Source organism: Chelmon rostratus, chromosome 9 (genome assembly GCF_017976325.1).
Source record: "Chelmon rostratus isolate fCheRos1 chromosome 9, fCheRos1.pri, whole genome shotgun sequence".
NCBI classification, from domain to species: domain Eukaryota; kingdom Metazoa; phylum Chordata; class Actinopteri; order Chaetodontiformes; family Chaetodontidae; genus Chelmon; species Chelmon rostratus.
Genome location: NC_055666.1, coordinates 6,571,054 through 6,596,141, shown reverse-complemented (window position 1 = coordinate 6,596,141; position 25,088 = coordinate 6,571,054). Strand labels below are relative to the sequence as shown.

The window sequence follows — 25,088 nt, the reverse complement described above, 5'->3', positions numbered from 1 at the left end:
ACTTCTCCTCAGCTCCACAGAGAGTTTTAATGTCTTTCAGCTCATTATTTTGCTTTTACAGATCAAACTTTACTGTTTCTGTCTCATTGATCTCATTAACGTCATTTCCAGGCGCAGGCGGCAGCAGTTTTCAGTGGAGGAGCTCTGATTAACTGACTTTATGCTTCCTGCTCAGCACAGAACGGCAGACAAAGTTCGCAAAAATAAATACCTGTCAGTTTTGACAGAATCTCACAGTTTAGTAGTTACTGGGATCAAAAAAGATACACTTGGCCGTTGCTCTTTCAACAAAAAACAGGATTCAATTTGTGGCCATTTGTGTTATTTTCTGAGAGTTTGCGGTAAGGCCTAAAAGGCATCTATACAATTGTTATTATTGTTATTAAAATTGTCTTTTTCTTTTAAGTACATTAAATTCAGTGACAAACTTTTCTTTTCTCTTTTTATCGTTTGAAAGAATTTTCTTAAGCTTTGGAAAAACACATTTTAATGAACTCTTGTTTGTTTCTGAAATCAAAATGCACTCAGCACCAAAAACTCACCACATCCATTTATCATAAGCTGTTCGAGTGGCATCTCAACTCATTTTCTGCCAAATCACTCTCACATAATGAATTTTGTGAAATGAACGCTCAGAATATGAAGGCAGAAATCTCACATCCATCCAACAATGCGCTGATGCAAACCCGATAAGATTTACATCAATTCATGTGACGGCCGATCTGTGACGGCGGAGAAGTCTCACATGTATGAACAGTGAGAAGAAGGTACGGAGAAAAGTGGGAAATTCATACTCATCACTGAGTCTCTCTTCTTTACTTCTTCCTCTCTAACTGTTGTAGCTGCTTTTCACATCATTAGTCCATTTCACTTGTCACTCTTTGTGTTTCCCTGTCCTCTCCTCGCTTTCCACTTGTTCTCATCGCTGACAGTGATCCTCTGCCTCTCTGTTTCCTTCCTCTTCTTCCCTCTGTATCTGGATTTTTTTTTCTTTTCCCTATTATTCCCCCCATGCCTCCTCAGTCTTTCCTTTCTCCTCTCTCTTGCCCATATCATTGTCTTTTTGTTCTTTTAGGTCTCTTTATCGCTCCCCCTCGCTCTTACCTCTCTTTGTAAAGAAACCTTTTACCTGTGCGGCGGTACAGAAACCCCTCTCCCTCTGTGAGATGCAGTATGTGTTTGATGGGATGCCCATTAAAGACTTGTCCCCCTTAAACATGTGCATATTAAACAGAAATACATGCTGGTAAGTGTCACAGAGCGGGTACCAGGTAAGATGATCAAAGAACTTTTAACAACACGTTTTTCTTATGGGAGTCACGAACCAAAAGCTATCTGAGAGTGTAAAGGAAATAAGAAAAGAGCAGATAACAGTCAGGTGAAGGATTGTATGAGAAAAGTAGGACAAACCTTAATGAGGGAAATGAATCACTGAAAACTGGCTACACACACACACACACACACACACACACACACACACACACACACACACTGTGAGAGAATCCGACATTAGTTGACTTGACAAGTACGTATGACAAGAAAGGACCTCAGTTAATAGACTTGGAATTATAGACTTTGACTCTGACATATTTTTATATTTCTGTCATCTGTGATTCAGCCCCTTCATTAAACCTTGGCCTACTTATCACCAAGATTAACATTAAATAAAGCTTATTGAATTGAATTGTCCCTTTTCCCTGGAAATCCAGCGCTGTCAGGGGAGCGGTGGAGCCAGTGAGCTCCAGTATAGAAGTGGATAAGATTTAATTAGCTCGATGGATCAAGCTGAAGATTTTTACACACTGATTCCAGTCAGAGTAGTTAAAACGAAAGATATTAATTTATCGCTTCTTCCACCAGTGGGTCTTTGACCGGCAATAGACAGCTGCAAGAGGTTAAAGAAAGAGGACAAAGAGGACAATGGGCTAAAATGATCTACAGAAAAAGGTCCAGATTGAGAGATGAACAGATACTGCAGGCACACTGACTGACGCAATGCCCTAACATGGACAATTAAATGGAAACTTCTACTAAACTTCTGCTAGACCAGGGGTCACCAACCTTTTTGAAACCGAGAGCTACTTCCTGGCTACTGATTAATGCGAAGGGCTGCTACTTTGATACACACCTCTGAAATAGCCAACTAACTCAATTCACCTTTAACTGTATGTTATTATTACTAATTAATGATATGCATCTATGTGAAGACACTGATCAGGTTGACGATTTCTCACAATAAATATCAACAATGATTTAATAAGATAAGAAACAGATAAATCTCAATATGCAACACTTTATTTCTATATTTTCTTCAATCGCAAGTGTTTTTCAAATTGAACTTTTTCAAATGATCACTTCTACAACAGTCCGAGGAAATCACAATGTCCTGTTTTCACTAGCCACTAACAAATCATGAATTATTTTGCACCATGTTTGTATAAATAATAAACCATGTAAAATACAAAAATCAACTTTCAAATTTTTAAATAAATCTGACTCGTCACACTGGATGCCAAAACACCTGCACTTCGCCAGATCAGAGAGTGGTATTTCCAGTTTACATGTAAGTGCGATTAAAACAAGAACAGCAACTACAAAAATTAACTGGTAAGTGGCGCTATTTGAGCTATTTTTAGAACAGGCCGGCGGGCGACTCATGTGGTCCTGAGGGGCGACCTGGTGCCCGCGGGCACCGTGTTGGCGATCCCTGTGCTAGACGGACCAGATGACAGCCTACTGCCGGTGTGCGAGTTCTGTTACCGTGGGGTTTAATGTTACTTAACACCATCCTCATCACATAAGAGCAGCTGACGTAAAGAAAGCTGACTGCTGTGGGATGATCGCTCAGCCTCTCCGTCCACCGTCTGTGTGCTGCTCCTTTCATGCCCATCTGTGGACGCAGCAAAGAGCCTAGCCACTTCTGACAGCTAGCTTGCATGAGCACATTGTTTAATTATGGCAGCAGCATGCTCCAGTGACATGGACTTAACCAACGCACTGATCCTTTCCACTTAAATCTTACTTTTGTGCTGTAGAGTTACAAACATTCTGCGAGAACTGCACAAAGCTGGAAAAACACTAGCTGTCCTAATAAGTCCAGACAGCTCCTCTAGAGCCAGAGCGTACGCTTTAATTCAGGGCACCAATTATAAAATTGCTTAAAACTCCTGTCATACACCAGTGGTTCTTCACTGAAAGGCAGGGACCTCCAGGTGCTCACTAGATACTTTTGGGAGGTGGTGAGAAGACAGAGGCGACAGAAAAAACGTTAATTGTTTGACTGTTTATATTTGTTTCATTGACAGGGACAATCCATCCATGGAACTAAAAGCTATTTTCATTTCCCAGGAAGGAACTGTTGACCACAGCTGAATTCACAGATTGAAATAAAATATCCCCATTACAAATATGGGTGAATGGAATGACATCAAAATCAGACATCATAATGTCTGTTGGTAGTCTGGGCATAATGAGATCTCAGAGATGCTCCCTGTCCTTAAAGAATGCACTGCCCAAGTTCTACCAGTGCATGAACTTTGCCACCAGGGGGGAAAATATGCTTGACTTGGTGTATACAAACATCTGCAATGCATATAAGGTACCTAGCTGTCATGCTACTCCAACATACAGAGCGCCACTGATATGCTCAGCCTTGCAGGACCGCTGTGCGAACTCAGACTGGAACGTGTTTACCTATGACCTGCACACATGTGTAGAGGAGTACACAGACACAGATACACAGAGAAGTGCACTGAGGATGTCACTGCATTGAAATCCATCTCCACAAGCAGCAACCAGAAGGCGTGGCTGACAGCTGCGGTCCTTGCCCTGCTGAGTGAACCTGATGTCGCCTCCAGATCGAGGGCCGGTGCGGCTCTCAGGACGTCGAGGGCTCAGATTTCCCGTCCCATCAGGAAGGCAAAACGCCAGTATGCACAGAAAATTCTCAATCACTTCTCTGATACCAGGGACGCATATGGCAGGGAACCCAGGCCCTAACAAACTACAAGACCACACCGCAGGCCAACGCCAGTGACACCCACCTCCCTGACACATTTAATGACTTCTCCGCACACAGCCTGCTCGCCCCTCTGCCATCAGCCATAAGGTTTAGCAGCATCAGGACCAGCTCAGCGAGGCTCTTCAACAGCTCCTTCCCTCAGGCTGTTAAGACGTTGAAACACCTTGCTTGTTGATTACCCTCCCCTACGCCAACCTCACCCTCTCACACACATGGGCACACACGACACCTGGATTACACCTCTGACCCTCCAGTGAACGTCTCTTCACTTAATTGTTCACCATGTTTATATAGGTTTAGATACAGGTATGCAAACAAAGCATTTCTCTCTTCTATTTATTACAGTATTACGTCTTCCAGCATTGCTTTTTATACTATATTTCTTTTCTATTTTATTTATATCCTACTTCATTTTACTTTGTTTTTCCATTCTTATTAGTGTAGTAGCACCTTGGGACTGTGAGGAACAACATTTCGGTCAGCTGTGTAGTATGTACATGGATGAATGACAATAAACAATATGACCAAACAGCGGGCGAGTTCATTGGCCTCACCCTGCCAGAGGGGGGCAGTATAATCAGCAAAGCCACACTGAATCCAGCCCTGAGGAAGTGTACCTGAGAGAATCCAGGCTCAGACACCCACCGCCAATATGAGTGTGGAGTTGTGAAGTCAGAAGCACTTTTTATGATTAAAAAGTGCCGTTTAAAAGTTTCTGTAAGTCATATTCTTCCTCTTGTTGTGAGTAGCACATGAAACAAAATATCAATTTAGAAGCGACTGTATGGTTGCGTCTGACATTACCCCCTTGCCTACTCAAATAATAAAGTCCTTACATGATTAAAAGTCAGTAGCTCACTGTATAGTGAGAAGCAAATTGATATTTTTGACACGATTGAATAATCAACATTTTGCACAGTATTGTATTTCACATCTCTCAAATGCATTGCATTGTGGGATATTTAGCGGAAAATAACATATGTGCTGTTGACACTGCTTTTTTGTTGCATTAGATTTTTTAGGACACATTCAGATTTTGGACATGTGGACAGTAAACGTAGTGCAGCATGTTTCTGACTTACATCCTGGATCCAAAAAAGTTGGGCCTCTACACACATGCACACACACAAAACACCATCAATTGCAAATGAACTGTGTTTACGGACAACAGTGTTTGAGTGCTTCCAGTGTGAAAGTGTTCCTGAGCCCATGTAGTAACATCCTTCAAACCATCACGTGTTCACAAAGTGGTGAACCTCGCTCCATCCTTGCTTGCCAACGACTGAGCCTTTCCAGGATGCTCCTTTCCTACCCAATCACCTGTTACCAATGAACCTGTTTACCTGTGAGATGATCCAAACAGGTGTTTTCTTGAAAGTGGTCAAACTGCTTACCCGACATCATCTTTGCATCCAAAACACTGGATGCCTGAAATAACACCACCCATATTATCATGCCACTCCAGCGACAGGCAAAGTATACCTTATGTGTTAATCCCAAACTTATAGCAATTCAGCAAGGTGATGCATACACTTGTATCAGTGCTATCCCTATTGATGTCAAGCCGGAAGCAGTTCTATGCTTATCCTGAGCTGGAATAAGTGACTGAAAACAGGACAAATGTAAATTTACCAAATGTATATTTAATTAGAGACTGAGATCATCTTCACACACACACACACACAAACACACACACACAAACACACTTGAGGGGAAAGTCATCTAGAATTGAAAAATAGACTGTCCATCTGCTTTTCTCTCCATGTTGTCTCTCTTAAAGACACACACACACACACACACACACATCTGATATCTAATACGTCTCTGTCCATCTGCTCATTTAAAAGCACACACAGTGTAAGACCTTAAGGTGGTTTCAACTCTGTGTGTGTGTGTGTGTGTGTGGACCAGGTATGGGGTGTATGGGGGTTGTCTAGGTAACAGCTGAGTTTTGGGTCTTGGGCTCCAAGGGAGCGCAGCTGCACATGGCAACACAGATGGTGCCTCACACACGAGCATGCGTATACACACACACACACACACACACACACACACACACACACACACAGACGTCCACGTGTCAGTAAATGGGCAGCTCAGCTGTAACCTGGGAGGCTGTTCACGCTTTCATTTTGTCTATTTACAGACATCCTGCCTATAAGAAATTAGTCCTTTTTCATTTCGAACGCTTCCTATTTTTAGTGTATCTGTGCACGCGGCAGTGACGCTCCTCCAAAATCCCATCCTTTGTGCCAACTTCAGTTTCCAGGATTTCAATAGTAATCCTTGAGTTTCTGAAATTATTTGTTTTCTGTCTGTTGCCACATGGTCATTGCTGTGCTGCTGTCGTGCTTCACGTCCCTGTAAATCACTGTCAGTCATACTGTATCTGGGGCTGTGATGATTTTCATTTGTTCCTGTGTATAAAAGTATTCATCCAGGCAAACATTTTGAACGCTGTATGTTAGCAGACTACATGTGGTCTTAAAGGAACTGCTCAGTAATCTGGCATAGTTGTATGTAATGTAATTATATAATTATATGTAATGTGCATCAACTGTGAATCCAGAGCCAGGTGTCGATCAGTTAAGCTTCACAAAAAGACTGGACACATGGGGAGACAGCAAGCTTAGCTCTGTCCAAAGCAATCACAGTGGTGATTTACTGCCCAAAACAAAGCAAAAGGCACCTTTATATGGATGAAAACTCTGGTAGATGCACACCTTCATAAACAGGCTGCTGAGTTACACACAGGTTCAGTGTTGAGTGGAAGGATTTTTCCACTTTCAACGCCAAATACTGTTTAAAAATTCATAGTGCAGACATTTTGTACTTATCTGGCTTTTAAAAGACTTTGCAATCACATTTTGGAGGAAGGGGGGAAAAAGTGCCACACAAAACTTCTGGTGGTCCCGTTTGTTCTCAGCAAGAGACCTCAGGTGATGATTTTTCTTTCCAGCCTGGTTTGGAATAGAGTCCTTCTTCAGTTAACATTATGAAATATCAGCAGCAGATTGTATGTGTGTGCAGAGGAAACCAGACGGGGTTGAAACCAGAAACAACCGAAAGCCACACATCAGCAACACTTTTATGGTGTCTTTTCACAGGTCAGCTCTGATGGGGCTTGAGCCACTTATTTCCCTTTTACACACCAAAATACTCATGCACGCACACGCATGCATCCATGGTTACACACCATCACATATGGCAGCTGTCCAATACAAGCACAAACTGCTTCGTTCCAAATTATCACTTAAAATTCAACAAAAAATTAGTATAAAAGTTGAGAAGTTAGAGAAAAGTGTAGATTGAAATCGTATTGTTTCATATTTAACATGTTTACAGTGATATGAAACCCTCAGACAGCCCTGTGCAGACTCTCAATATAGTTGACATTACCTTCCCACTGGAGAGACTGAATATCATTTGATAAATATGAGATGGAGAATCACTTCTGGAAATGCTAAGGCTCAATTTCCTGTCTAACAGGAAATGAAGCTGCCACAAAGTTGGAAAGAGACATATTTGATTATTCTGAATAAACTAAATATTTTTCTCCCTCTTCCTTTTTCTGTATCTCCATATCTGACTTTATCTCTCCTCTTACCCTTCACTCCCCCTCCCCCTCTTTATTCATCACCACAGAAACACACACACACTCTTACCATACACACACACACATTCACACCACCCGAGGTGATTCCCACAGAATTAATAACTCTCTCAGGAAAGTAATAAAAGGAAATCCATTCCCCCTCTTTGTCCATATTTGGTCAGTTCCTGACAGCTCTAATTAACCAAGTCCTTTACGCTTCTATACCTGACATTTGATTGGCTGGGGGGCTGGCCTCGTTAGGAACAGTTTTAAATTAACAGATTAAATTAGACTGGAGATTACTGCAGATAGGCTTGACAAGGTTAATTAAATGACCATTCATGAGGGGCTTGTTTTAAATCCAACATCACTGACAGATTCAGAGCTGATACAGTTCATCACACCAGAGTTTCTGCCTGCTCCCAGTTTTCCTCTAACATACGAAAGTCATTAGCATGTTAATTCTAACATGTTGACTTGATTACCATAAACACATGAGACCCTCTGAGAGGTCATTAGCCTCTACCGGATACAGTGCTGCACTTCAAACAATCAGCCACTTGATCGGACTTGACGGGAAACCTTCTGTATTGTTTTATGCTCCACCTAACAAATACACAAGCTAATGGAAGTTGAAAGGTGCATTATATATTCATTTATTTATGTATTTATGGCTACTTATGGAAAGCTGTAAACTCCGAAGTGACATGTCACCACCTTCCAGAACAATGACGGTGAAACACCTTTCACAATTCGCAGCCTTAAGTTCGGAGTTACTTTAGTTTGGGATTCGGGTTTGCTTATCCCAGTTAGGTTGGCAGCATTTCTTCACAGCCTGCAAAGAGTGTGTCAATATCCTGAGGTGATTCTGATATTGTGTTCCAATTTTGTATATAAAAAGGGGAGGCTAAAATATTCAGCCCCATCTCCTAAAAGTTATGCATAGTCATATACTTCCTTTTCCAGTCCATGGCAATAGTGAGAGTTCGGGCTGCTTGCTGCACAACAAGCCAGAAGAGATATTACCACCATTACATCTGTGTGTCTACACAGAGGCCCCCAGTACCTGCAGTCAAGCTCAGGTAAATAATCACTAGCCACCAATAGAAGAAAATAAGAGGGGAAAAGATGAATAAAAATGATGAGAGGAATGAGCAGATGGTTGTGGCCTTGAGGGTGGTTGGCTGTGAGCTGAATAAAGACAGAAGGATCAGGAGGAGAGGAAGTAAAACTGATAGAGGAAAGAAAAAGCAAGCGAGCCCACAAGAGGTTAAGAGTGCTAATAGTTTTGGTCTCAGCGGTGGTGTGTGTGTGTGTTGGGGGGTTTCATGACAGAACTGGGTGGCAGGTGATGGCTGACTGACAGCTGTTACCCGAGGGCCCCAAAACATCCAGGCGTGCTCCACTTCTCCAGCTCAGGGCCAACACTTAACAAAGTAGACTAAAAGAAGGATTACATGGGAAATTTAATTTGCTCCCTGAATTGCTTGAGTCATCTGTGGTTTGAGCAGCTGTAGGCCTACATGTGACTGGACAATTTAAATTCTGCATGTGGTTTCAGGCTGTTCATGTTGTTGCAGCATTCCCAGCTGGACAGCTGACCCCACCGGACAGTAGACTGGGGAGAAATACTTCAGGCTAGTAGAAAGTTTTCATAGTTGTAGCAAAGGTTGAAAATTTCTCGATTATTTATAATATGTCTACGGATTGTTTACTTGAGTTAAACCGTTTCTTTTGCTCTAATGCTGTTTTTTTGCAGTTTGCAAAAATGCTGATATTCATACTTCTTCTTCATATACCTTTTTATATCACGGGATGACATGATCACATTTTTCATCATGTTTGCTTTAAAGGGTTTAAAAAGCTCTTTTTCACAGCAGACATTCTGACTTGTCACAGCAGGAAAAGCTCAGGTGTCACTAATCACATCAACAATGGTTCTGTTCTATTGAAGTGTGCCAGTAAGGTGGCATGCACAATGCCAGGATCCTGAAACTAAAGCAGCTTAATGGAATTCAGCCATCATGAATTTTATTATTTACTGCTGTGACATGTGAAAATGTGATCAGTGAGAAAGTACCCATTGTGGCTAGATCTGTAATCGCAAATCACCAAGCAGTGAAAACAGAAGGAAGCTCTCTGGATTAGCATTTGTAGCTAAAATACTAGCATACAGATCTGTTTTCATACATCTTGCTGGTGAACTAAACAAGTTGCCTAATCATGTGCACATGCTGGTTTGTGCCGGGCTGTGGGTCACTATTGATTTAGTTGGTAGCAGTTTATATGGTAAGTAATAGAGTAATGAGATTATCATTGTCTTCCAAGAAAATTCAAGAAAACCATGTCAAATTTCCATTTCCCACAATGCAGTGCTCAGCATTTTACAGATGAGAAATGACTGCAACTCTACAGCTGACGGTAATTCCGCAAAATACTGATGATTAGTAAGTGTCCAAAATCTCAATTTGCTGCTTACTATGGAGTTAGCTGTGGTGAGTCTATTACAGAGAGCAATGAATGAGTGAAGCAGAGAGCTTTAGTGCAACGGCTGGTTAAGCAGTGAACTATTACAACAGCGCATGCAAAGCAATCAAACAATATCTTAGAGTGCCTGTGTTAAAGAAGAGTCATACTATTAATGAAGTTCTGTAATAAATAATAAATGGCTGTGCAGTGCAGATGAATTGGCAGCTTGTTCAGTTAGCTGACAAGTTGCTCTAGAAGCAGATTGCTATGGAATTAGCTACAAAAGGTAACCCAATGGGCTCATCTCTGTGTCTCCCACTGCTTTGCCCGTTATCATTAACAGAGGAGCACAGTGCAGTTTAGGCATGACCCATAGTCAGACAGGCCGTTAGAATTAAAGCCAGGTTGGAAAACATCAGAATTACTACGTACAGACAGTACATAAAATCTTCACGCCTGCATCCATACATCCCAGCTCATGGCTCGTTCAGGGCTGCTGTGGCAGGAGGGATAAAACTCCCGCCGAATCGAGCTCTTCTCCATTTCAAAGTCCTTTGTTCACGAGCAGATGGGAGTAATGTGAAGTGCTGATTGAGGGGGTGATCAGCGTCGTTTGCTTTCCTGAGACTGGGGGTGGGAGGGCTGAGGGTTTTGGCGGCAGTAGGTGTGATGCGGGTAAATTTGTTTTTGTTGGCGATGGTGAGCATAAAGAAGCAACTGATCAAGGCTGAGTTTACTGTCTACACTCAGTCAAAGCTACCTGACTGATCCTGAAGCGATCGCTTTGAGGAAACCTGCACTGTTGCCCTTTAAACTTGTGCAAAAACTTGCTGTGTATCACCGACTTGAGGTCACGAAACGCTCCTTTAAGTCAGCTAAGATGAGCAGCGTTGTCCATATGCAGCAGCAGAGTGAGTGTAAGAGACCTCTTAACCTCCATTACACATCTAAAAGTGATAGAAACAAACTATTCCACTTAAGATACCTCTTTGGCTTCTCTCCTCTTGCTTCCGCTCCCACAGCTGTTCTAGGTGTGAAAATGTTAAGAGGGGTAAAAAAGTGCTGCCCTTAGAGACCAAACACACACAGGGCGACAAATGCACAGTCATACACATACAGCGAACACACACACACACACACACACACACAGATCGGCCACATTGCTACAATGAGAGAAAAACGATGAATGTTTGACTTAAACCTGCATCTACTTATGTTATTCTCTGTTGCACATATGTCAAATATCCACTGGAGTTTGATCAATACACAATTTTATTTGAATTATTATTATTATTGGTAAAATGATGATAGCCCTGCATACAGTTTCTGAGCTAAATGCATCATCCCCAACAAGAAATAATCTCTAAACTAAATGAAATTAGAAGAGATCAGGGTTCTGTTGAGGAATTAAAACTCATCTTGTGAATGCTTTTCTAAATGAATGAATCATTGATTCTCAGTTAGAGCCTCAGGATGATCAGCAGCTGGAGGTCTGAATGTTTCTCCAGCCAAGGGAGGTCACTGAATCTGAGAAACTTATATATGGTTGTATATGGTTTACACCTTCATTGAATTAAATGGTGGCTTGAATTTGTTTTTCTCTACAGCAGCCAAACTACAGTAGAAACCACTTTGCTTTAAGAACTTTGATGCAGATGCTAAACTATGGACAGACCGTCCTCCCCAAAAATACAGCTGTGTAAAGCAGGAACCTGGGCTTCACGGCCCGGGTTTCCGTTGATTATTAGGCCGCCACCTCTACTCATAGTAATTAAAACAGGAGGAAGTCAGGTGATGCAGTACAAAGTCTGCACAGAGAGGAGGTCGGCGTGGACGGATGTGTTAAGTACTTTCGATTATGAAACCAAGTATGTGCTGACTTATTTTAGCTTACGATCTTAATGCCTGGAGGTGACTTTAAAAAAAGGCAGACCACAGACAGAATGACAGATTTAATTGATTTTTGATGCTTCAAGTGTAGGAGCGCCCCAGATGGTCCAGTGAAGACCCACGACCACACACTCAGCGTATACATTATACTGTATAGACGGTTTCAGAGTGCCAATCATTTTTGTTCTTTGAATGAAAGTACTTTGTCGTTCCCACATTGGCTATCTTTCAGGAAAAAAAAAACAACTAGAGCAGATGCCCGACCAGCTCTTACAGTCTTCTCACCTCTTACAAAGCAGCAGCTCATGCACTTGTGTCTGTACTCATGGACACAATTTCTGTCTGATAGAACTGGTTCACAGTGACCACGTCCGGTTGGATACGAACGGCGGCATGTACTACATTTTATGCAAAGTGGCCAGCAAACAGAGAGCTCCGACAAATCTCAGTGGACTTTGTTGCTCCAGTTGACAAAATGTTCGGGTTACCTGGCATACTACGTGCCACAGGCTTTGGATTGGAAAGACAGCCTTTAAACAGGGTACAGCGCTGGACTTTAACAATGGTGCATCCATGCCATCAACTGAGACGATATTGGTGCGATACTATGAATTTAAAATCCCTGAGATTCAGCAAACTTAATACAAGTGGGGCAAAGGTACTGAGAGAGAGACAGAGGAAAAAAGAGAAACTTCACGATACACTCACAAAAATTCAATGTGATGTCTGTAATGTCTGTGAAGTCCTGACATGTAAACTAGTAACATGTGTTGAGCCACTGCAGGTACTGTATGAGCTGCATGGTGGAACCTCACTCAATCATACTTCACTCATTAATCCTTTCAGTCTCACTCACACGCACGCACGCACGCACGCACGCACGCACGCACACACACACACGCACACACACACACACACACACCCACACACACACACACACACACACACACACAGGTCTTGGTTAGGTAGACTTTCAAAGGGGATTTCTACTTAATAAAAATCCAATTCTGGCTCCACAGGATCTTTATCCCACAGAGAGAGCCAGAGTTTGAAGAAGAGGGCGGGAGGGAGGAAAGACAGCAGGAGAAATAATTAGACAGTGATGGAGACACAGAGATCACAGTGTACCAAACAGCGAGGTAGCATTTTTTTTTTTTTTCCAGGACAGCGCTACTGAACTCATTTCAGGAAAAAAAAAGAAATAGATTCTGAAAAGCACTTCCATTAGAAAAGTACTGAAATAATGTCCTCCAGCACCAGGTTGACCAGTGACAGGAATACTCCACTAAACATCTGTTGAGCATCAAACACTCACACCCCGAAGCTTCAAAGGCGGCTCTGGAAAGTCTGTAGCTATCTCTTCACAGAAGACATATGACCTCCCAGGTATCAGAGGCAGAGTCACAGTAATGAATCAGAATGTCAATAGAAACTTTTCAGCTTACTCCACCTCTGTATATTCAATGTGAATATACAGATCAATAAGAATCACTGTGTTTTTGGTACCATAGAATGAGCTATGGTAAAGCTACAGAGACTCCGTCGTGTTGCACAGCCATATTTCTACAGCAGCCCAGAACCGACAAACCAAACACTTCATTAAACAGTGTGTCAAAATACAGCCCATGTTTGAAGCCAGCGTGTCTGAGGTAGTGTTTCAAAGCTGCACTAAACCTTTTTTATATTAGCAAGTGACTACGTGTAATTAAAAGTAATCTCTCAATTCACAGGAGCGTTTTAGCCTCTTTCAGCTCATTGTCTTTCCCACAACAGCCTCACTGCTTTCACCAACTTTGTTTCAGGCTGCCCTGTTTTCAGTAAAAAGTGGCTCAGAGTTAGCGGCTGGCTGGTGATCATAGTGGAGGAATTAGCAGCTACAGAGCAAGATATACAGAGCCTGTATAAAGCTCGTTATGCTGCTCCGAAGAGAGCAAAAAATCTGCTAATGCTGCTTTAAAATCGAAAGGAAACAGTTTGAGTTGCTTGTTTCCAGGGATTCTGAACAAACGGAGCAATGACTAGTGATGCAGCTGAACAACAAGTAACATCTCCATATACACATCAGTAAATCCATATTGCACATATCATTAGAATGGTACAGACTTGACAGCAATTGGAAATCGTGTGTTTTGTAGGAGAATTCTGAGTATCTGCTCTTGTATATGGTTCAACCGTCAACACTTTAAACTACCATTACAGTATCAGCTATATCAGTTATCAAAGTCCTTTATCCATGCACAACCGTCTGTCTGCACATTTGTCTCAAACAAGACGAAACAAAAACAGGAAAACTTTCACTCACACACACACGCACACACACAGGCTTTAACAGTACTTGACTTGGGGCAACAATAGGAATGGTCCAATTTCCCTGCAAATATCTTGCTGGCCTGTGCAGGGACTGAAACCATTGACCTTGCAGTCTGAAGCCCACTTCTCCAAACCTGAGTCTTTCTTGCTGTTCAGTGAAACCGACATTCTGGTGACCGTCTCACCTCCATCAAACACCGTTCTCACCCTTTTCTTTTCCCCTCACTCTGCCTCCCCTCCAGTCTGCTTCTCCATCAGTCCCTCCCTCTCCATCAAGGTTGAAAACAAAAGCTGATTACCATATTCATGAGGCTGCCAGATGACAAATGAAAGTGAGAGCGAAAGAAAGAACAAAACCCACTCTTTATTGTGCTTTCATCATCATATCGATCATCCTTTCACCTGCAATTATTTTCTAAATCCCTTGGATGCTCTCTCTCCTTTCAGCTTTCACTGCCCCTCTATTCTCTCTCCCTCTCATGTCTGTCAACAGCCTGTTTATATATTGAGGCATCAAGAGAGATTTGTTTGTGTGTGTGTGTGTGTGTGTGTGTTTGCACATTATTACACTGATAGAAAGGCTAAACGCCCTGTACTATATTATGTAGTGTGATGTTTTGTGTGTCGAGTGTGTGTGTGAGTGAATGGAGAGTGATGAAGACAGAAATGCTGTGTATGTGCGCTGACAGTGATGAAGAGGCAACTCAGATACTCCCACAATGCAATAGTCTAATTGGCTGGTGTGTATGTGTGTCCTTCCTACCTCCCTTCCTAATTCAGCCCCTTCTTACCTTGTCCTTGTTTCCTCTTTTTGTCTCTGTCCACCTCTCTTCTTCTCTTCTTCTGCTCACACTGTGCTAATAAGCATCTGCTAAAGCCCCTGCGTAGAAAATTAATTTCTCCTCACGATGAAGAGCACCACTCTTCATCGTGAGGAGAAGGTGGAGCCATCTTTCATAGCCTTTCTGAAAAGAAGGAATGGATTAAATCTTGTTTGTCTGCTGTAGCGGTAACTAGCTCACTACTTTCCTGCAACCTCCGCTACATTAGCCTCCCTGAGATAATGTTACCCGTATTTTCCTCCTGTCTTTGCTTCATTTTAATATATTGGAGACTTAAAGAAACCTTCCTCCCCTCTCTCCTTTTCCACCCCACTGTTTTGCTCTCATCATCCTCAGTCTTCCTCTCTATCTTTTCACCATTGTTTTGCCTCTTAATCTGTCTTTGACCTTCTTACTTATTTTCAATTATTTCTAAGTACCAATATTTTAACTTTTATTACATAAACAAGCTTTTTATCACCTTTAACTGGGCAAGTGAAAATAAATGCCTGCATTGTTGTGTGTTATTGCAGCAGATAATTTGACACTTTTGAGCCATTGTGCTGCATTATTCTGCTCTGAATTACATGGCTGAAGATGACTAACAACTGCAAACACAAGCCGAGCCTCTCTCTCATGGATGAAAATGTGAAATATAAAGACCTTTGTTGCGTTCATTTCATCCTGCACCCCTCCCACCTCACGTTATCGCTCTGTGACAGTCTGAAAGGGAATAATGACATGACGCATCACCATTTTAGGGCAGATGAATGAAAAGCCTGAATGAGCAGAGAGAGAAAGACAAAGGGACAGTTAGAGATATAGGGAGTGGCGGAGGGAAGACAGACAGATGGAGGGGAAGTGAGATAGAGGCAGACACCTCGCAGGGACAAAGGGAGACAGACGTAGAGAGATAAATGCGAAGGGGGAAGAAGAAGACGGAGACAGACGGAGAAAGAGAGACAAGAGGGGAGAAAAAGAGGAGACAGAAAGCCTGCCTCCTTATCTTACCCTGCCTTTCACAGCCAACCTCTCACTGGCACCTAATAGCTACTACTGTGTGTGTGTGTGTGAGAGAGAGTTTTTGAAAGTAACTGTGAGAATGCATCCCTGTTTGTGTGCATGCGTGGACTACGCTAAGGCTGCAAGTAATGACTGTCTTCATTATAAACAGATTTTTATTATTCCTCAAAATCATCTCATCAGTCAGCTCAGAAAACAGCAAACGCTATTTCAGTGATTATGTCTTCAAAAGTTTTTATTTCAGCCAAAATCAAAAGATGTTATAGATTTTCAGTGGAAGAAAACTCTTGAGGTTGGTTTGAGAAGCTGGAAGCAGCAAGTGTTTGGCATTTTTGCTTCATAAATGACTTAATAGAATATCGAAAATGATTTTTGTCAGCCAGCTAATTAATTAGATGATAATTAGTCAGTCATAGTCTAGAAGAAGTGTTTGCATCTGCCCATGGTGTGCATAAATGTGTCGACTACTTTTCAGATATGTGTGTTTGTGTGTGTCTGTGTACCTGATTTACATGAGGTTATTTAATCGTTTTTACCTCCCACATCTGCAGCATGTTTGCTCATACATGTTTCTGCCAGTGTGTGTGTGTGTGTGTGTCCACCTGTGCGTGCTTAGGTGATTTCCATGAAGGCTATTTATTCAATCTCCCAGATGACCTAGCGTGTCGCCAGTAAATGAACATGGGCAGCTGAGGTCTAATAGTTACGCCTGCATGGTAGAGTTCATGCACTCACACACACATGCTCACGCTAACACAGAGTCAGTGCAGTTTAGTCAGTATGGTTTGCAGGAAACAACTGTATGAGAGTCAGATAGTCAGCTGCACAGTGTGTGGGAGTCATGGCCGTAGCGTGTAAAGCCACTAAAAGTGTTGTCCACACAATGCACCAAGTCATATTCCAATTATATAACATGCATGATTTTGAAGTGTGCCATTCTGCAAAATCAGTTCTCTTACTTCTGATAGTTCAAAGATATTTTGATGCTAACACTTCTGTACTTAGTAAAATTTGGGAATGCAGGAATTCTGTCTATTGGAAACAGGTCAATATATATATAATAAAAAGTGCAAAAAATATTACACTATAATTATTACTGTGAGAAGAAACTTAAACTGACTCTAAAAACAAATTTTAATGCATACTGCTGTTTGAAACTGAGTACAATTAGCTAATAATTAGCCTGATCAGCCACCCTCAGTTATCAATATACAGCCACAATATGACTGTATCCCATCAAACCACCTTCTCATACATACAGTTACCTACTGTTTCTGTGGTGGTGACAGAATGCTAAAAATATACAGAAATTGTTTGAATGAAAAAGAAACTCCATGTGATCTCCAGGGAAAATGTTAAGATAAAAGGCGTTATTTGTTGACAATTTCCTTGTCAATTCAGAGTCGATACAAACCACAAAGATGTTTCCATACAAACCTTACAGATTTTGGATTTTCTGCTATTACAGTAGAAGATGACGTAGGAATGAAAGGCAAAATTTTTCTCACTGAAATATGTGCAGGTTTGTGTATCAGATACACGTCGAATTAACCACTGACTCATAACACTGTTAATTCACCGTGCAGCATCAGGTAAGAGAAGCACCTATCGACATCATACTGAATATCACTGAAAGCCGTTTGCAGATAAGTTGCATGTCTGATGTCACAGCAACAATATAAATTCTATGTTCGTTCGTAGTTAGCTAACACTATGCACCAATATGTTCGTAAACTTTAAAACACATGTGTATTAACACTAACTAACTTATCACATTACGTTGTCTGTAGCTGCCGCTGCTCGGCAGCGGTGTAACTCCTGCCCTGATCTGATGTTGTCACTGTCGGTGAAATATCTTCCATAAGCTCTCTTCTTGCATATGTCAGCATAAACAATGAATGGTGAGTTGTCTTAATAATGACAGGGCGTGCATGAAGCTGTGATGACTGACGTGATGCATGTCTGAGGCTTGCTATTTGCTGATTGAGGAGCACACTTCACCTTTGCAAAGAGTCTGAACTTTTTACTGCACATTTTTAGACTCATTAGTCAGAGTTAGGACCATTCTTAAAACCACTTCTTCCAACTTTTAGGTCTTACACTCACATGAGCACAGTTTCCTGTACTGAACAGTGAGCAGAGGGAGTCTAGGGTCAACCGCCGGAAGAGCTGTTGGATTGGAGGAATGAATTAAACAAACAACCGACAGTCGAGCAATTAGCTGAGCTTCGCTGGCTTTAAATATGACTGACATTTGGGTCTGAGAGCATCGGTAAGACAAATTACTGACGGTACACGATGAACCTGAGCAATTTGTTGAGCTTGTGATGAATGAATGGAACATTTTACATTACCAGTTATTAAATCAAATTGTTTTATTTATCTAGTCATATCACAATTTTTCATGCCTCAGTTTCTGTGCATTTTCATCACACTGGTTTCATTTTCACATTAATTTTCCCTCCTTCGTCTACATTCATCAGTCACCTTTGTCAATTCTTTTGTTCTGGCTCACACTGAGAAAAACAGGCAATTTATTGTTGAAGTTGTGACTAATCAATGAGTTACATATGCCCCCACACTCATATTTCCATCATTTCACTAGCAATTCCCCTCCTCATACAACCGGGAACACAGGATAGGAAAGTTCAGATTGAATTCAATCAGAAACAAAAATGTCAGGATTTGAACTGCAACTGTGTTTATTAAGGAAAAATGAATGATATACTCCTATCATTGCATGTGTGAACCTGTTGCACTGACAACAACAAAGTGATTGCTTTGCTAGAAATACAAACCTGATTCCAAAAAAGCTGTTGTTGGTGAACACAGTTTGTTTGCAAATGATTGTGTTCTGTATTCATTTGTGTTTCACAGAGTCCAAACTGTACAGGAAGTCTTCCTATAAATGCATCTGACATTTAGAACATGTATTTATTCTGAGCCATTTCCAGACTTTTAAGATGCAAGTAGTTTCTATAATATTGCATGTACATAACACACCTACACACTCCTGACAACGCACGGTTTTAAGGGCTGAATTTATGAGAGGATGTGCAAAGAACTCCTCAAGCACCATTAGTCTCTTTTTTAAAATATATTTTTAAGACTAATATCATGAATCAATCTTTAATTATAGCTCATTTTGTCTGTATATTGCCAGTAGCCCACATCAGTATAATAACAATGAGCATAATGAATTGTGTTTATAACCCACAGCATTATAGAATAATGAGAAAAGCAGAGGAGAGGGAGGAAGGAGAGGGGTGGCAGAGACGAGAAGAAGAAACCCTGAATAAAACAGAGGAGAAAAGAAGAAGGAAAGGAAAGGATGGTAAAGAAACCAAGAGTTGACAAAGAAAGGGAGGCTGAGGGGATGAAGAGAAGAAGAAAAAATGAACAAGTGAATGCGGGGAAAAGAAAGGGAGGGAGAGGGGGGAAAAGAGGAGAGTGAACAACATAACTGTGTTTGCTGGTGTGAATCTCCCTCAGGTTAAAATAAGATGATTATTAAAAATGTACTGCAGGGTCACGCTGTGACTGCGAGCGTGAGAGAGAGTGTGTACGTGTGTGTCTCACACTGCAGCCTTTATTGCTGTAGGTGGGTTTCTCTCTCTCTGTGTGTGAGTGTGTGTGTGTGTGTGTGTGTGTGAATGTGTGTGTGGGGAGGGTGTCAGGGTGGTGAGATTGCAGTGCCCATTAAAAGGTGTCCCTGCTGCAATCAGTGTACAGAGGCCTTAGGGCCTATTTGTTGCTACATCAATCTGGAGTTAATGGAAACACACACACACACACACACACACACACACACACACACTTTCTGCCCACAGTGCTAACATCCTCAGAGAGACCGCTGAACAGCACGAGACACACATTCATGCACACACATATGCACTTGAACGCACACACTACTGGCACTGCAGCCGGCCAAACAGGCCCACACTAGAACACAAACCACACTGTTTAGCACACAAGCAAAACCCTAATGAGATGCTTTCAATTCTTTAACTCCTGTCTCCCTGTCTCCTCCTCAGATGTCTTTCTCAGACCTTTCTTGTTGATATCAAAACAGTTTACAGGCTTTTGTTCACAGTCCAAACACAAACCTGATTTCCTCTCGCTTACAGTGCTAAAATGACATTTTTGAGGTTTGATGCAAGCAACCAATCCAAACATCCTGTCCTCTCAATCTAAAAATCACCCGGTGAAGTCAGAGTAAAAAGACTAGATTTGAAAATGTCAGGCGTTTTCTCTGCCAGTTCTCATCAGCAGATAAGGTAGCGCCGTCGCGAGTCCTGTGCGGTCTCTGCGAACGTTTTGGCAAAAAGTAAATTGGATTTAGTACATAAGTCAGCCACTGTTAATCGCTGAGCAGCGGAGATAAAGGAACAAAAACGCAGCAGGAGAAGAGCGCAAGCTGCTCATGAGCTGGTCCATTGGTCACAGAGGCAACATCTTTCAACTGTCCGACCCAAGATGCCATATCCTCATCAGCTCCGTGGTATCGCGTACTGAGGGATGCAACAATAGTGCAGCAAAATATCACTATCAAGGCCTCAGAAACACACAGCAGGCGGGAAGGTGCTTCAGGCCTGCTGGCCACAATGAGGACTGCAGGTCAAGTAACGCCCACAGGCCCCAAACGCCTTTTTCCCATAAACAGTTATAAACAATAAATGTCTACTTGTATATGACATGGTGTCATTCGCAGTGAAGAACTCTGCAGCTCCCCGCAGCTCTACGACGTGTTGTGACGTGTTTCAGCTCATAATTTTGTATCACAGCCCGGGTTGTTAGCATGCACAGCGACGGCTTCAATGCTGAAGATACATCAAAACCCACAATGAAGGTATCTATGGCGTGGTTCTTGTTGACGGCTTAAATCAAATACAATCCCAGCTTCAGAGTTCATTTCAGCCTGAAGGTCGCACTATAGTGGTACTTGTGCTGACCGCCTCTACTGTGACAGAGCAGATAATAAAACGTCCACACTCGTGTCCCAGTAGACGTCTGCACCATGAAGCAACATCACAGAAATGAACACTTTGCGACAAAGATGGAGACAGCATTTGCAAAACTGCAAGAATTACCACTTTAACCGCAGAATAAAGAAATAGAGAGGAGCTGTCGGTCCTTACCAGGTGTGATTTCTATCACTGTGTCTTGTCTCTCCGGAGGATAAAGGATCTTGGGGGGCTGAGTGGTCTGGAGAGCTGAGAGAGAGAGAGAGAGAGAGAGAGAGAGAGAGAGAGAGAGAGAGGAGGAAGGCTGATTATCAGGAGTCTGTGAGAGCTTTAAATCAATGGCCTAAACACAAAGGTAAAGGAGAAAATCCACATCATTCCCCACTGCATACATACATTCATCATATCCATCCAACTATTAATATGTACTACTGACTTGATTTGTCTTCATTTTTTTAAAAGAAAAGTTTAGATAAAAGGTGTTAGGTGTTTCATTCATTCCCTGTGGCAACGCTCGGTATGTCAAAAAGGAGTTTAATGTGTCAGCACTTCTGTCAGTTGGATAAAAGAATCTGAAGCGGTGGTGCAAGGACAGATAGAGCCAGAGAAAAACAATGAAGGTCAGAGAGCTGGAGAGAGAAAGCTGCAGCATGCAGAGAGCAGAAAGCATACAGGTAGGTCTGAAATTTGGGTTAGCCTTAAAAACACAGTTGCACTGTGGCAGTAGAGCTCCACAGCTCACTCTTTGGTAAGGAAAGGCCCAAGGAGAGTGCTGACCTGATCACTGCTCCGCAGCAGCTCCACGCCAAATCTAAAGAGACTGGAGCTATTTGACCGTCACACCTGCGAGATGCTGCCTCAGCCACAGAGGCGGCTCAGTGCACAGCTGATCTTACCAAATGATTTCTGTCTCTTTGCAGACAAACAGGTTGACTGGCCGACCGCCTTTCAGCTCTGATGACCGGCAGACACCCTCTGCTACCACCTCAAACACCTCTAAATTTCACCACACTGGACCCAAATGCTCTCTGCTGTCCCTCCTCACCCCCTCCTAGTTAATTATCTTCTGCCATCAGTCCTGCGTCAGGGTTTGAGAAGCTTACCTCTAGCATCGACCAATTCCTATTGATCATCTGATGATCATATTCATAAACTGATCATTTGACAAGCCGCAGTGAAGGTGATTGGAATTCTAGGAACATACAGTGCAGCACCTTTACATGCCTTTAAGCGATGAGCTGACACTGTCAAAGAACAAAATTGATTAGATGAATTGGATGATGAGCTCAGAAACGTACGAGAATTTTAGTCATGCTAGCGGTGTGGCTCTCTGGCTCTGGTAGTGCTGGTCTGTGGGTCAGTCTGTCAGTTGCCAGTTGGGTGGATTGCCTTGAAATTTTGTGCAGACACTCCCAGAGGACGAAACCTCAAGACTTTGGTGATTCCCTGACTTTTCCTCTGGTGCCACCATGAGGTTTTGACTGAAACTACTGGACGGATTACCATGAAAATTAACACAGACATTCATGTCCCCTTAAGGATAAACTGTAGCAACTTCAGTGATGATCCCGTGATTTTTCATCGTGTACCATCAAAACATCAAAATTTTGATTGGACCAGTATTTTGGTTTATGACCAAATACCTTCAAAACTAATGACATTCAATCAGACTTAGTTGTATGTTGTCTTTAGTACTAATTAGCAAATGTTAGCATGCTAGCCAAGATTATAAACATGTATTTGTTGCATTTGTTAAACATCAGCATGTCTGTATTGTCACTGTGATCGTGTTAGCATACTGATGTCCAGCATTTCGCTCACAGTGCAGCTGCACCGAACAGGCATCAGAGGCAAAATGATGCCACCTGTAAATTTGTCTTTGTCCTTTACCAAACTTGGTCGAGCTGTAGATTTGCAACACAGCATGTGAAGAAGGTCCAGGTGTTTTTGGAGGGTAGACATGTGCTCAAGCAAAAAGATTAAAGGTGCAACCCTTGTGAAAACGCACATTTACGTAGACAAGAAGGTTCCGATAAAGATGAACCAGTATCTCCGTCTGTTCAAACAACCAAATCTCAATGTTCATGTCAGAGGTATGTGAGCACTATGTACAGAGGTGCTTCACTTACAACTGTTTTATTCCTCCAACTTTAAGTGGAGCTTACTGTCAGCGTCCCATGTTGGTGTAATTGCTCTAACTGGTACTTTTTCAGAGTGACAGAAATATTCTATGGAGACAGCTTCTTTTCTTTTCTTCTCCAGCTTGTGTCTGAGTTTTTTTCCACAATAACCCTGTCAATCCCTCTATAATTCCATCCCTCTGTCTGTTTCTCTGATAAGGCTGATAGTTTCATTTGCATTCTGAAGGGATCACTGCCCCTTTTTGAGATTAATGAGACAACCCTTCACCTCGACCTGCACCTCTCCTGTTCTGTCCTCTACTCCCAGCCTTTACCTTTCCTTTCCTTTCTGGTTTGTCACTTCCCTCACAATGTATAGCAGGCCTTTAGCTGTTGCTGTCATCCAGAGCAAAAGTAAACATTCGTGGTTTTCACATGAATAGTATGAAGATATGCAGTGGATGTGGAAATCTGTCATTTCCATTTTCTGTCAGTTCAATCTTTGCTTTTTGGAAAATGTATTCTTGAGCTTTAATTTCGTGGTTTCCAGTGTCATTTTTGTTGGGTGCACACAGGTGTGTTTGCCTGCGCCTGCCTGATATTGTGGAGAGTCACTGTGAACTTGACTGTCAAAGTGAGAAGGAGGCACAGCAGGAGCTATGTCAGCAGTGATTAAGTAGTGGCGCAGTGCATCTCTCCTACATGCACCCGTGTCTTTATCAAGTGACGCTCCTCACAGATGCCATCACAAGTCTGCATGGATATTTTGTGAATTGTTCTTTTTAATCTGCAGGAAATCTCTCCAGCAACATTCTAATAATACCACTACTGCTGTTACAGCGGTAATGGCATCATAATAACTGTATATAATGCTGTATACAGTGGAGCTGCATACAACACTGTATTGCACCATTTGGACCTGACTACTTTGTCCAACTTCCTTGTGGTTCCACACAGCACTACTGGCTGTAAACTTACCGAGGGTCTGACACAATGCCAGACACACCAACACCATATGCCATTAATTCCCAAAAGCCAACCCTCTCTCTAGAGGAAAAGGAAAATTGTAAGAGTGTTTGGGGTCTGTGTTTACCTGAATAATAATCTGAATATCAAAAGGTGTGTGGTGAATAGATGATAATGATGGGGTAGCTGTTTACTTTTAGCACACAGCTTCACAGAGACTCACACACACAAGCATGCATTTGAGGTTCTTTGAAGTTCCCGTAATGCACACTTGTCTTTAAAATTACAGTATACTGTTGATACGGAAATTGTGTATACATGACAGGTCTGCATGTGTATGGAGAAAGTGCCATTAGGTTAAAGGCACTGGGTGATTTCAGCCTAACAGCCCAGGAAGTAATGATTCACAGGAAATAAACACAGAAACCAAATCAGGTCCCTTTAATATGTCTTTGAGTTTCTACCGATTCCACGGAACGAAAGATTATGCAAAGCCCCAGCTTGATTTGAGGCAAATTAGCATGCAACGAGACAACAACTCTTGATTAGACAACAGCTGAATGTTGTGCTACTGTGTGATGTTTGAATGGATTCTGGAAAGAGGATTTATAAAGGTGGAAGAGAAGACTAAAAATTATACAAAAAAGTCTGTATAGACTTACAGAAGACCGCTGATTTTAGCAGGTTATTTTTCTACTTTAGTGAAAAACTAAGATGAGACAATTAGCAAAGTAATGCTGCTCCAATCAATATTTCTACAATAACAAAATCTGAAATGACGATGTACTGTATAATGTGAAATAGACTGTATTGATTCAGCACCACTCCAGCTGCCGCAAAAACACGCTGTAAGCTCTACCTGCTGAGCACCAAGCAGTACACAAAGTTAGCGACCCTGATGAGAGCCTA

The 25,088-nt window shown here is 42.0% G+C and overlaps 1 protein-coding gene across 1 annotated transcript in view; it reads right to left on the bottom strand.

Annotated features, from left to right (window-relative positions):
• The window catches only part of il1rapl2 (interleukin 1 receptor accessory protein-like 2), a 329,417-nt gene that overhangs the window by 33,214 nt on the left and 271,115 nt on the right, over positions 1-25,088 (bottom strand). The window contains exon 6 of the mRNA XM_041944223.1: positions 21,268-21,342. Coding sequence (XP_041800157.1) covers positions 21,268-21,342 — 75 coding nt within the window. The remainder of the gene's footprint in view (positions 1-21,267; positions 21,343-25,088) is intronic.